Below are 12,747 nucleotides of genomic sequence, written 5' to 3'. Positions count from 1 at the left end.
ACCACCAGGCTAGAGTCCCGCACGCCGCCAGCGGCCACCCAGAGATGAAGTTCCCCGCACCCGGCCCCTCCCGCGCCTCCGAGGCTAACAGGAGGCCCGGGGGTTCTGTTAATTCGCCGTGCCGAAGTCCCGAGGCCTCACCCGACTCAGCATTATTCCAGCAGGAGCGTCCAAACGAGACAGAGACGAAACTCTACATGAAAACTGTCAGGCCAAAGGGGAAGAACGCCCCGATTTCCGCGAATACCCCCCAAAGCCGCTTGCTTCCTGGCGTTTCCGGTTTATGATCTCGCGAGATCACCTTTGGGCAAAGTCTAGGGATGCGATTGACAGATCCCGCGAGAGTTCCGCGGGAGGCCAGCGTTTCCGGGGACCTGGATGCTGCGGGCGTGTTGACTACTGGAAGCTATGGGCCCTGATGAGAATTTAGGGAAAGGCCAGTGGCATTTTGGGTAACTATCTCGCTGGTGAGCTTATGTGCGAGGTCTCAGCAAAATACCTCGGTCACTATTAGGTGAGTTATCATTGCTTTAGGCTCAAAGGTGATTTCATCAAGTCTGGGAACTTGTCACCTCGGGAAATGTGGAGAAAAATTAAATCTCACTTTGCTCTAGGATGGCAGTTTTGAAGTGGAATAGTAAAAAGTGTATTACTTTACAAAAGTATATTATTATACACCACTGGAATTTTACGTTTCTATCAGAAAGAATATTGTACCATTCCTAAGGAAATGGAAGGACTTGGAAATATATATATAAAGTAAGCCAGACCCAAATAAACATCGGTTGCATGGTTTCCCTTATCTGTACTAAAGAGAATGTGTCTATAAATCTACAAGTAAACAACAAGTAAAGGACAAAAAATTTACACTTAGATGTGATACATTAAGCCGGACTCTATAAACATTCACACAGTGAGACCAAAAGAGAATATTCCCTGGAAAAGATCTCAAGAATTCAAGCTAGGTGCATAGCATCATTAAATTAATATTTATTAAATTGAACTCCAAAAATGGAAACAGGTTTTTAATTTTTTTTCTACTTCGTCACTTTTCCCCCCCTGTACTTTTTGTCTTGTATGTAAGTTTATCTATTTGGGGGAGGGTAAGGGGGAATAAAAAAAATGGGTGGACAAAGAGTGAACAAATGCAGCAGTGACACTCTAGACACTACGTTGAAAATGAACTATACAACTTGGGAAGGGGAGTTGAAAGTGAAAAACTGGGAGAAAGGGAGGAAAGAGATGACACTTTAAAAAGAAATGTACTCATTACCTTACAAAGCTGCAAGCCCTCTATAAATCACCTTTACAATAACCATTTTTAAAATATATTATTTGAGTTTTCCAATTTAAATTGTCTTTCTGAAACCTATTAAAATGTAAGAAAAACAACATGCTGGCATAAATTATTTTATTAGTGTAAAAATGTAATTCATGATTAAGACTAAAAATGTAGCATATAACAAAATAGAAATTTAATTGTTAAAACCCAGATTAACAAAATATCTTTCAAAGTATTTTAGAACAATTTAAGAAAACATTAATTTTCAAGAGGACTATATAAACCATTGATTCTACTTTATACCATTTCAAAATCTTTTTATTAAACAATGTCAGTAATTACCATACAGAACAGTAAATATGTATAACTTAAGAATTTTAAAGCATTTTTTCTTCCAAATCAGATGAATGTTAAAAAGATAGGAAATGTATGAGTTCGTTTTTTTTTAAGGAATAAATGTATACATTACAGGAGTTTGATATAAGCAAATTTTTCTCTAAAATCCAGTCCAAAATCTGTACTCTGTCTTCTTCCGATGCTTTTTTGTCACATTTCAAGTACCTGTCAAATTTAGGTTGTTAGGAATTTTGTATCTGAAGTGGAATGCTTTATGATCAGTATGATAGGTAGGTCCCACATCTAATCCAAATTTGGTACCATACTGACTACAGAACTAAATGGCCAGTTTATTAAAAATGTGAATAAGGTGTAATGCTCCGAAGTAAAATTTTAGCCATATGAAACTGCCTTAGATGTACTTACACTGGTGCCTATATGTTGTCAATAAAAGTTACTAAATACAACAATCTTAGCAAAGTGACTTGAGAATTACTGTGTTTATCCAATTTTACCTTTGATATAAGTCAGTTTTTCAAATAAATGTAACATTATGATATCATCACTCAAAATATCTATGTAAAAGCTTGAAAACATGAATAGAGGATCTGGTGATACTCTCAAGTACAAAAAAAGTGCTATTTTTTTTTAAATTGAGAAATTATTTCTCTATAGACAGTATTTGAGCTAACTTTTATTCTTATTGCTTTGATATCCAAACTATTTGTTGCAAAATATAAACATTTGGACCTTCAGATGCCTTTTAAGTCTTTTTTGTCTTGAAATTTAAGTCAAGAAAGAACTAGAAAAGTCACTGCAGCTTCTGACAGGATGGCCTGGAACACCATGACCTCTAAAAGTGTCTGGTTCTAGAAACAAGGGTCCACTGGATCTTAGGATAATGTTCCACAAAACACTATATGATATATAACTTTAATGCTTTTTTAATTAGGTAAAAAGGAGTATTTCAAGTCCACTGACTGGGAGCAACACCAAAGAAAACAAGAAAAATAACCACGAAATCAAACTGTCTCTTTGGGTACACATAGTTTACTACAATAAACATCTGCTTTTATAGAAAATATTTTAAAATTAGGCCAAAAAGAAAATGGAATCTTCAAGAATGCTATCACAAAACATAACTCAAGCTTTATAAATACATCCTGTTTGTAGAGTTCACGTCTGTCAATCAATCAACTCTATATTCCAGACACAGTTTAAACACAATCTCTGCAGAAAAGTGCACGATGAATACAATAGCAATTAAACAAAAGCTTAGAAAAATATAAAAATAGTTAAAAATGTAGTTCCAAATCCCCAGGAATTCCTCTTCCATACATACGTATCTTACAAAAAAATGTTTATTGTATAGAAATACAGACTATTAAATAGTAAATAAAGTATTCTGTCCACTGTCCACTGTCTCTTATTTCTGAGGAGGTTTTCCGTCAGGAATATGCTCATCAGCAGGATGTGTAAACCAGAATGTCAACACTAAATCTTGCTAACTTGATCTGAATGCTCATACAATCTATTTGTCATTTTGTTTCCTTCCTGTTTTATCTGTGATGATCATGGAGAAGCAAATCATCAGGTTAGGGTCTTGACTCTTTTTTCTTCAGATTAAAATCCGTTACTTACTGCAATCATCAATGCTCAGGGTTGTTCTCCTTTTACAAATAAGAAGGCGCCAGTTCCCTTTCTAATGCTAAGAGAGCGAGTGCACTTGACTAGGTTATGAAATAACATCATGAGCATCGCTGTTAGGTCTCTGTCGCACAGCCAGTGGAGGCAGCGGCTTCCCATAGAAATCTACGTAAGGAAGGAAACCAAAAACACAACGAAGTTATGGTAGTCAAACTATCTGAAACACTGTTTTTTATGTTCCAACCAACATCTTCAAAAGAGAATAAGACAAGATAATGGATGAGGAAAATAGTAAAACAAAAATAAGAAACCAAGAAAATGTGGATAAATTCAAACAACCTGGGAAAATTCTACTTGACCTAGTACAATGCTGCACAACCACACTCATCTATATATTTATTTCTAATTACATATTCCTATAAGAACAGAATAAATATATTCACAATCTATACAGTCTTCTGCCAAGATCTGTATTTGTGCATACCATGTTCTTACCCAGTGTTGATTATTGCTAGGTATTTTAGGGAAAACAAGTTAAAATAATGCTTCTACACAGTTCAGTGATTTGGGAGATTTACAAGATAGTTTATCTTCAAAATAAGTTTCTGTTACCTTAATGATCATAAATTGGCTTATAAGCTTAATGGTACATGTGTCATCAATAAATAATTTCTAGTCTATTTCATTCTAGAATAATTAAGTGCTCAGGACCACTTACGCATATTAAAATTGTATAGAGGGGATATTCAATGAAACTAGTAGGCTTCAATGATGCCCTGACAAATGTTAATAAAATAATACAATGAATTTAAGTATGGGTTTCAAAGCTGATTGATCTAAGTTCAAATCTGGATTCTACCATTTATTAGCAATGTGGAGTATAGAGGATCAGTATGCACAAAAGGCAGACTTTTTTGCCATGGTATAACGTAATTTGGGAGAATTAAAACTCTAAGCACAATGGTAGGTATATAGTATATGAGTCATTATTCTTGCTTTACTTAAAATGAAAACAGAGATAAATATTCTCATAAATTTAAAAATATTTTAGGAAAAGATAGATCAAATATGTATAAGCAATGTCTTTTCCTTTCCCCAAATGAAATTCATATCTGTCACTATTTGGTAGTATTTCTTTGCCAAAAAATTGAATTGTTTTATGCAAAGGTTTATTATTAATTAATTTCATCAAAGAGGATATAAGTAAAACTTAACATAAGTTGAACTTACAGAAATGAATAAAATGACCAGCTTAATTGTCAACACACATCCTAACAAAGAACTTTAAATCTTTTAAATCTTTTAGTCTATATATTTTGTACTTTTGACTCTTTTACTAATTTCTCATGTAATACATAATATATGACATGAACAGAATACAGCTTGAGAGTCCCCACAAAACTAACCAGTATTCTCTTTTAAGTCTCTTTCTCAGAGTGAATCTGTCTTACCTGTTACCCCAAGAAAGCTTTGTATTATTAATGCTATTAAAAAAAGTAGAGTTAAAGGCAGGTCCCAGTGGCTAATGCCTGTAATACTAAATATTCAGAGAGCCTGAGATCTTAAGATTGTGATTGGAAGCCAGCCTAGGCAGAAAATGCCATGAGACTCTTAAGTAGAGCTGTAGCTTAACTAGTATAGTGCTAGACATGCATGAGTTTTTTTAAAAAAAAGTGGTAAGGGATAACATTCTAGTCCTGAATTCAAGTCTCAGAACCAGCATGCATACACACACACAGAGTCAAATTATTAACAAGGTAAATTTCTATAATTAAACTGTATGACTGTTCCTTAAAAATTCCTGATATAATTATAGCATGATTCTTTTTCATCTCAGAACATTTTAACTGACAAGCTATCATGAGTTGATTTTTAATTGTGTCCTAATTTATCATGTATCTGTTGTCTACTTACCATCAATCTTTTATCAATCCAGTTATAGATATACAAACCAAAAATGTGTTCAAAATTTAGAAAAATGAGATGCAATCATATAATCCTGGGATATCAGAAGAATATCTTTTGATAAACCAAAAAATTTAATGTGCTTTATATTAAAATACAAATTTTTATTATGTTTGTTTTCTTTTCCAGTTAAAGTAGAGTTGAATGTACATTTTTTATAATTCAGGTTAGTTAAGCTTTAACTTAAAATTAATGGAAAAAATAATGATATTTAAAAACTTTTAAAGGTCATCTTGGGTTTTACTGTTTTGGATGAATAATAAAAGTTAACTAAAATATTAAAATACAGTGACCTTAAATTTAGCTTCTTATTACAATTCTTTCCTTCTAATTCAGGTGCAAATATAGAAAAATGAGAGGGAATGACCATTTTTCAATTCTTTTACCCAGTGTCTTTGTGATACTGCACTTCTACCCCCACCCGCACCCCCACTCTTTACATGTTATTGGGCATTCTCCCACAAACAGCAAACTATCATCTCCTCAACAAGTGTTCATAATGGGCAAAGTACTCTGGCTATGTGATGACCACTGGGGAAAATATCCTACCTATTTATCCTCTCCACCTCACCCTCCTTAGTCCCTTCTGTCTTGGTTTCATAATGTTCGTTGGACTGTCAGACTTGCGAGACAGATACCTCACCCACTTCTACATATCTCTCCAAAATGGATTTCCTTCTTATTTATGTTTAGTCTTAAGAGACAATACTAGGGCTGGGGATATGGCCTAGTGGCAAGAGTGCTTGCCTTGTATACATGAAGCACTGGGTTCAATTCCCCAGCACCACATATACAGAAAACGGCCAGAAGCGGTGCTATGGCTCAAGTGGCAGAGTGCTAGCCTGGAGCAAAAAGAAGCCAGGGACAGTGTTCAGGGCCCCAGTCCAAGCCCCAGGACTGGCAAAAAAAAAAAAAAAAGAGAGAGAGAGAGAGAGAATACTAACTTTGCTAGCCTTTTGAGCCAAAAATTCTCTTTCTCTAATGTTACTAGTAATTCTTAAAATATTATTTGTGTATTTTTTCCTTCATTACAATTTCCAGTACTTATTTCATACTTTGATTACAATACCTTCCTAACTGGGTTTCTTAACTTAGATTTGTAACTGTCATTAGGTCTTTACATTGTGAGAAGAATCCTTTTCATAAGCATTAAATCTACTAAATACAATTTACATGCTTAAAATGATTATTAACTCTTGAAAAGCAAGTCCAGACATTTTAACACATATATGAAATTTTTTCCATCAGTCTCAAAACCTGAATTTCAACACTTTCTAGAATTTAAAATTGTCTCTTTCTTACTAATTCTTGTGCACATGAACCTAAACTCTAGTTGCAAGTGATTGCATACTGTTGTCCAAATAAACCCTGTACTGCCTGTTATCACCTTTGTACTTTTTTTTTGGGGGGGGGGAGAGGTACTAGGTGTTGTTTTTGAGACAGAAACTCACTCTGTAGACCAGATTGACATAGAACTTGTGATATTATTGTCCCACTTTCTCAAGTATATTATTGCCATGCCTACTACTGAACAGTCTGTTTCTTCTACTTCCTGAGTCCTTAAGGTTTGAAGACCTATCTAAGGAGAACTTCCTTAACTCTTGCAGTTGATGCACAGTATATAGTTCTGCACCACAGAAAGTTGTCATAAATATTATTATAAGCTGGAGTACTGTCTTCTCCATTAAGTAAGGCTCTCTACTATACACATCTTACTGATCTTAGTATTAAAACTTTTTAGCTATTGTCAAGGGATAGATGCTTACTGAATTACGGATTTAGTTAGAGAAAAACTATCAGTCTATCAGAAATTATTTTTCTATAGAAGTATGTGTATACATATATGTATATGCATATGCATATTTAGGCTCAATTTTTCTATTCTGTGATAATATACTCTAGTACATATAAATCAGGTATAAAGCAGGAATTAACCTATTACTATTGATAGAAACTTTACAATGTAAAAATCAGCAAATAAGGCAGAAATATTTGAATAAACTAGCATTTATCAGTAATTCTCAGTCTGAAAACAAACTTTTCTAATTTTAAAAATATAAATTAAATCTAATATTTATTTAAAATATTCATTACTGACTTATTAATAAGAAAGAAAACAAGCAGTACACTTACAGACATCTTGAAAAGTAATTGTTTCACACAACATTAAATTATATGGCAATGACTTTCTAAAGATTGGGAAATTTTCTAGTAAATGACCTACTCAGGAAACATATACTAGGGAAAGATAACACATGGCCATCTAAAAGAGAACTGGAGGGATGGCTGTGTGGTTCAAGTAGCACAGTTCCACTCTAGTACATGCAAGCCTCTGAGTTCAAACCCTAGTACCCCCACCCCCAAAGAAAAATGAATGGGGAAGAGAGGAAGAATTAGATCCTTTCAATGACAAAGTTGACTAATCAAAAATTATATGTCATTATTCCTGCATTTACATTCAAAAATAATGAAAAGAAGCTGGGTGCTGGTGGCTTGTGTCTATAATCCTGTTTAGGAGGCCAAGAATTGAAAATTGAGATGCCCAGGCATAGCCAAACACAGCCTAGGTAGACAAATCCTTAGACTCTTACTTTCAGTTAACCTGCTGGATGTGGCATGGTAGTGGTAGAGCACTAGCCATGAGTGGAAAAAGCAAAGTGAGATATGATCAGAAAGCTGGGACTTCAGGCCCCAGTACTGGCACCAAAAGGGGGAAAAGATAATCCAGATTGATAGTAATCAGTCTTTTATTCTTTTTGCTGTTATTGTTTTCTATGACTTTCCCTATTATTTTCTCATATTTTACTTCATGTAGTTCTAATGTCATATACTAGTTAGGTTATAAGTATATCAATTCCATTCAAGTAATTTTTTTCTCTTGATTAATGGCATTTTTTAAGAGAATAAATATATTATTATCAAAGAATATGGTGATCCTATACAGAACAAGTTTATAGCACTGTAAATATAATTGCAATGTCTTATATATTTAAATTGTTTTAGCTTTCCATTTTCATGACTATGCTCAGGAAAGGAGAAAACACAAGTGTGATTCTTTTTATTTCTGTATTCTAATGTATATATAAATCAAATTATATAGATATAAAATGGACAAAATTTTTTAAATTAAATAAAATGAAAAAAAATCTAAGTATAACAAAATGATGGCAGTGGATGTAAAATGCTTCTAAAAATAAAATATTAGGCTTGTTGGAGTAATGAGGTAAAGAAAAGTGGATGTAATATGCATAGATGATATTGAAAACTGATCCTTTTGTATTACCATTATGACGGGTTTCACCAAGAGGCTCAAGTTTTGGAAGTCTAGTGACTTTGGGGGTTCCCCAGCCAACTAAAGAAAAAGAAAAACATTTAGAAGCACTGTTAAATAAATGTCTCTTAAGTTCTGTTGAAAGGATTCCTCCCTTGATAAAGAAGTGTTGATTCAAATATACCAAGTAACAGTACTGAATAGCCATAAACACATTTTCACCTATTCCAAAACAGGCTGATAACATCAGTTTTAACATAACAATTAATTCACCTTTAGTTAAAAATAAAATACATGTTCCTCCATCACCATCATAAATAAACATTGGGCCCCTTTTAGCCCATAGCAAAACTAAAATATGTCTTCTTAAGAGGAATATTATAAATGAGCCTTTAAGAAGTTCATAAAACAAGTCATTGTAAGTGTTAAAGTGAATATTCTCTAAGGACACTACAACACATTTACGTATTCAGCAAGTATTTCTGGGCAGTTGTTATAGGTAAGGTTTGACATTTAGTGTTAAGAAGTTACAATTATTGAACAGCTATATCTCAGTACATTATACCCATTAACCCATGAAACAGCATAGGAGGTATGTATGGCATTGGATTTGAATTGAAAAATTCATGTATTTAGATAACTTTCAAGATGAAAAGTCAAAAGTTCTCATTAGTCATCAATCCATTAAACTCAATTTTTTCCAGTAATTTGAACATTGATATTTCAAATAGAATTTGAACATAGTCTAGGAATTTCATGGAAAGGTTTATTAAGTAGTTTTCCACCTTTGTTATTTTTCCCATGTTTTTATTTTCATAAAAAACAAACTTTGGTTGACAAATATTGCACAAAATAAACTGCAGGATTTTTTTTCAAAAATTCACAGGGTAATAATTTAAAAAACATATATAATTTATTTCCCTTTTCTTCTAAATTATTTAGAGCAGTATTTCTTCATTCAGTATCAATCTCATTTACTCACCAGGAGGAGGCGGTGGCGGTGGTGCTGGACTCTTAGGAACAGAGTCATCTGTATTAACTGGTTCTACCCGATGGCTCCTTTTCATTCTTAGTTTCTTAGTTTTCTTTTTGCTAGTATCTATAAGGCATAAAAATGCAACTTTGTATGATTGGGAAAAACTTCCCTTCTATAATAGAAAATATAACAAAACAAGCTCAAAAATGATCCTCTGAATTGAGAACAAAAAAAGCCCAAATTAATTATAAACATATTATTCATGATACAATCCTTATGTAATATATGCACAATCTTAATATGTATAGCCACATTAAGTAGACAAAGCAGAATTTAATATGTAATATTTCTAAAAAGAAAGAACAACAAAAAGCAAAATTATAGATTCTAACTTAAACATAGAAAAACTAAGAATGGGTAAATTTTCACACACAGAAACAGAATGGCATAGACCTTAACTCACTTAGAACGCCAAATACACTAAAATATTTTAATAATCCAGAATCCTAAATCTATATATGTAATACACATTTTCTAAAATTAGTTTCTGGAATGTAAAAAAATGCCACATATGTGAAACCTACAAAGCTGTATAAAGAAAAAAATAAATACGCATTTCCGAAACAATATTATTTTTTAAATAAGTTGGCATTATTTGAGGCAATATGCTGCAGAAAAAAATAATCTTTTAGAATTAAGGCTATAGTTATGGCTTAAGTGCTGGAACACTAACCTTCAGTGAAAAAGCCAAGTGAGAATGTGAGATTCTGAGCTGAAGCTTCAGGAGAGACAGACACAGAGTGAGACAGAGAGACAGACAGACTGATTTTTTTCAAGGGAAGGTAGAATACAAAATCTACAACTGGAGACATTTTATTACAGAAGAGATTGCAAGGTTCTCTTACTTCACAGAGAAATATAATATCAAACAATAGGATTGTGAAAACAAAAAAAAGAATTAAGGCTATAGGTTTTATAGCTAGAAGAATGAAAGGAGTAAGAAGAGCTGGCACTTTAGGATGGGCAGTAACTGAGGATGATGGAAGAGCACAGAATAAGGAACAAACAACTTGAACAGTGCCTTCATCCTATTCACAACATGAGCTGTATGATCTTAAGCTGCTCAACCTTTCTAAATGCCTGGCTTAATGTTTATATAATGACAGTGTGATCCACAGCTGCTATGGTAAATACTATACAACACTGTGTTGAATAACATAGTCAACCAAAGGGCATGTTTTAAAGTATGAAATAATGTTGTTTGAAATAATCCCTGGCAAGAAAGTCCATGAGACGCTTATCTCCAATTAACCAAATAAAAAACAGAAAGTGAAGCTATGATTCAAGTGATAGAACACTAACTAGCCTTGAGCAAAAAAGCTCAAAGACAGAGCCTAGGCCCTGAGTTTAAACCCAGGGACACACACACACATATACATTATACACACACTATACACACACACTATACACACACATATACAGTAGAGGTGTATCACTAATTAAGAATTGAAAGGAAATAATAATTATTGAGCACTTCTTGGTTTTATTTATTTTGAATTTTATTGTAAAGTGATATATGAGGAGGAGGAGTTACAGTTATATAGATAAGGTCATGAGTCCATTTCTTTTTTAACAGTATTATCCCCTTCCTCATTTTTCACCTTTTCACCCTCTCCCCGCCCCCCACACAACAAGTTGTAAAGTTTCTTTCCAACATTCTGTCTGGTATCTGTTGAATTTGTTTACCCTTTGTTCTACTGTTACTGATTCCCCTTTCCTTCCCCAAATCAGATAAACTTATACACAAAACAAAGTGTACAGAAAACAAAAATAGTAGCAACATGGAATATACCAAAGGAACAAAAAAGAAAGAAAGAAAGAAGGAAAGAGAGGAGAGAAAAAAAGTGAGGGAGGGCGGGAGGAATGAAGGAAGGAAGGAAGGAAGGAAGGAAAAAAAGAAGGGAGGGAGGGAGGGAGGAAGGAGTAACTGCAAAGAGTACAAATACACACACACGCACACACACACACACACACACTCCCTCGTGTTTCCATTTCTTGGAGTTCACTTTAGAAGCATTATTTTACATTGTCATATGCACACAGCTATTGAGCTATTGTGATCTTGTTAAGAGTATGTGGCAGGGGCTGGGGATATGGCCTAGTGGCAAGAGTGCTTACCTCCCATACATGAAGCCCTGGGTTCAATTCCCCAGCACCACATATACAGAAAATGGCCAGAAGGGGCGCTGTGGCTCAAGTGGCAGAGCAAAGTGGCCTTGAGCAAAAAGAAGCCAGGGACAGTACTCAGGCCCTGAGTCCAAGCCCCAGGACTGGCAAAAAAATAAAAGAGTATGTGGCAGGTACTATGGTAGGAATACTGAAGTAATAAGCAGCTCTACAGATAAAGGTGATGCATAACATCATGATGCTCATCCTTTACTTTTGTACTTTTGCTTCCCTGAAGAGGGGTTGTAGATTTAACTCAAAGATTTGCAACATACTCTACCACTGAACAATATCTCTTACCCCATGAAAATATTTTTTAAATGTTGTACTGATTATGCTTGCATCACAGAAGTAACCCGAAAATACATAAAATGATGTTGATTTTTTTACATTATAAGACTTAAAAAGGTAAACACAAGCAACAAAATACCTTAAAATGTTAATGAAGTTGAAAGATTTCCAAGAATCATAAAGCATTACAAACTTATGAAAATTACATTAAAAAACTAAATTTTTTGCAAAAATCTTATGAAAGATTGTATTTTAAATAAACATGGAAAAATAGGAGAAAACTGGCTAAGTAAAGACTGAAAAAATCGTAAGAACTACATTTAGAGAAAAAACTATTACAGTACATTTTTGCAGAAATAAGTATGATGGAAGTGAAATGAATTTTCAGTGTATATCTATGAAAATTACTTAAACTAATGAAATTTCTTACCAGATTCCGAAGACTGTTGGTCTGTTTCATCTTCATTTTCCAACCGCTGTATTATTGCCTCCTTACATTTTTCTACTCTTTCGGATTCACTGTTTTTGTGGATATTATCACCAATCGGGCACTTCGACTCTATTTGTTCATGTTCCATTTTATGTTTCAGGTAGCAGTCACTACTATCACTGTCCCTCACCACTGTGTGCTTCTTTTTTTCTCTTTCAAGCCTTTTTTCATTCTAAAAAAATGAAATAAACTATCTTTGTTACCAGGGTATATCTAAGATTATTTTTAAGAGACATCAAATAATCTAACAACATTCTGTAACT

General features: G+C 33.7%; 2 protein-coding genes across 6 annotated transcripts in view; both read right to left on the bottom strand.

Moving 5' to 3' along the window:
- Nucleotides 1–269, bottom strand: part of Nsun3 (NOP2/Sun RNA methyltransferase 3) — a 52,224-nt gene extending 51,955 nt beyond the window's left edge. For all 3 annotated transcript variants that reach the window (XM_048346464.1, XM_048346465.1, XM_048346466.1), the window contains exon 1: nucleotides 142–269. In XM_048346464.1, coding sequence (XP_048202421.1) covers nucleotides 142–153 — 12 coding nt within the window. In that variant the 5' untranslated portion in view covers nucleotides 154–269. The remainder of the gene's footprint in view (nucleotides 1–141) is intronic.
- Nucleotides 270–2,001: 1,732 nt separating this feature from the next.
- Nucleotides 2,002–12,747, bottom strand: part of Arl13b (ADP ribosylation factor like GTPase 13B) — a 42,561-nt gene continuing 31,815 nt past the window's right edge. The window contains exons 7-10 of one of the 3 annotated variants that reach the window (XM_048346460.1): nucleotides 12,425–12,656; nucleotides 9,484–9,600; nucleotides 8,514–8,582; nucleotides 2,002–3,430 (exon numbers count right to left, since the gene is read on the bottom strand). In XM_048346460.1, coding sequence (XP_048202417.1) covers nucleotides 3,354–3,430; nucleotides 8,514–8,582; nucleotides 9,484–9,600; nucleotides 12,425–12,656 — 495 coding nt within the window. In that variant the 3' untranslated portion in view covers nucleotides 2,002–3,353. Of the gene's footprint in view, nucleotides 3,431–7,326; nucleotides 8,583–9,483; nucleotides 9,601–12,424; nucleotides 12,657–12,747 lie in introns of those variants that run through there. The other 2 variants (XM_048346462.1, XM_048346459.1) reach the window with 2 other exon arrangements.

This window comes from Perognathus longimembris, chromosome 5 (genome assembly GCF_023159225.1).
Source record: "Perognathus longimembris pacificus isolate PPM17 chromosome 5, ASM2315922v1, whole genome shotgun sequence".
In the NCBI taxonomy this organism is placed as follows: domain Eukaryota; kingdom Metazoa; phylum Chordata; class Mammalia; order Rodentia; family Heteromyidae; genus Perognathus; species Perognathus longimembris.
The sequence above is the reverse complement of the archived record's forward strand: the minus strand, read 5'-3'. Positions and strand labels throughout refer to the sequence as shown.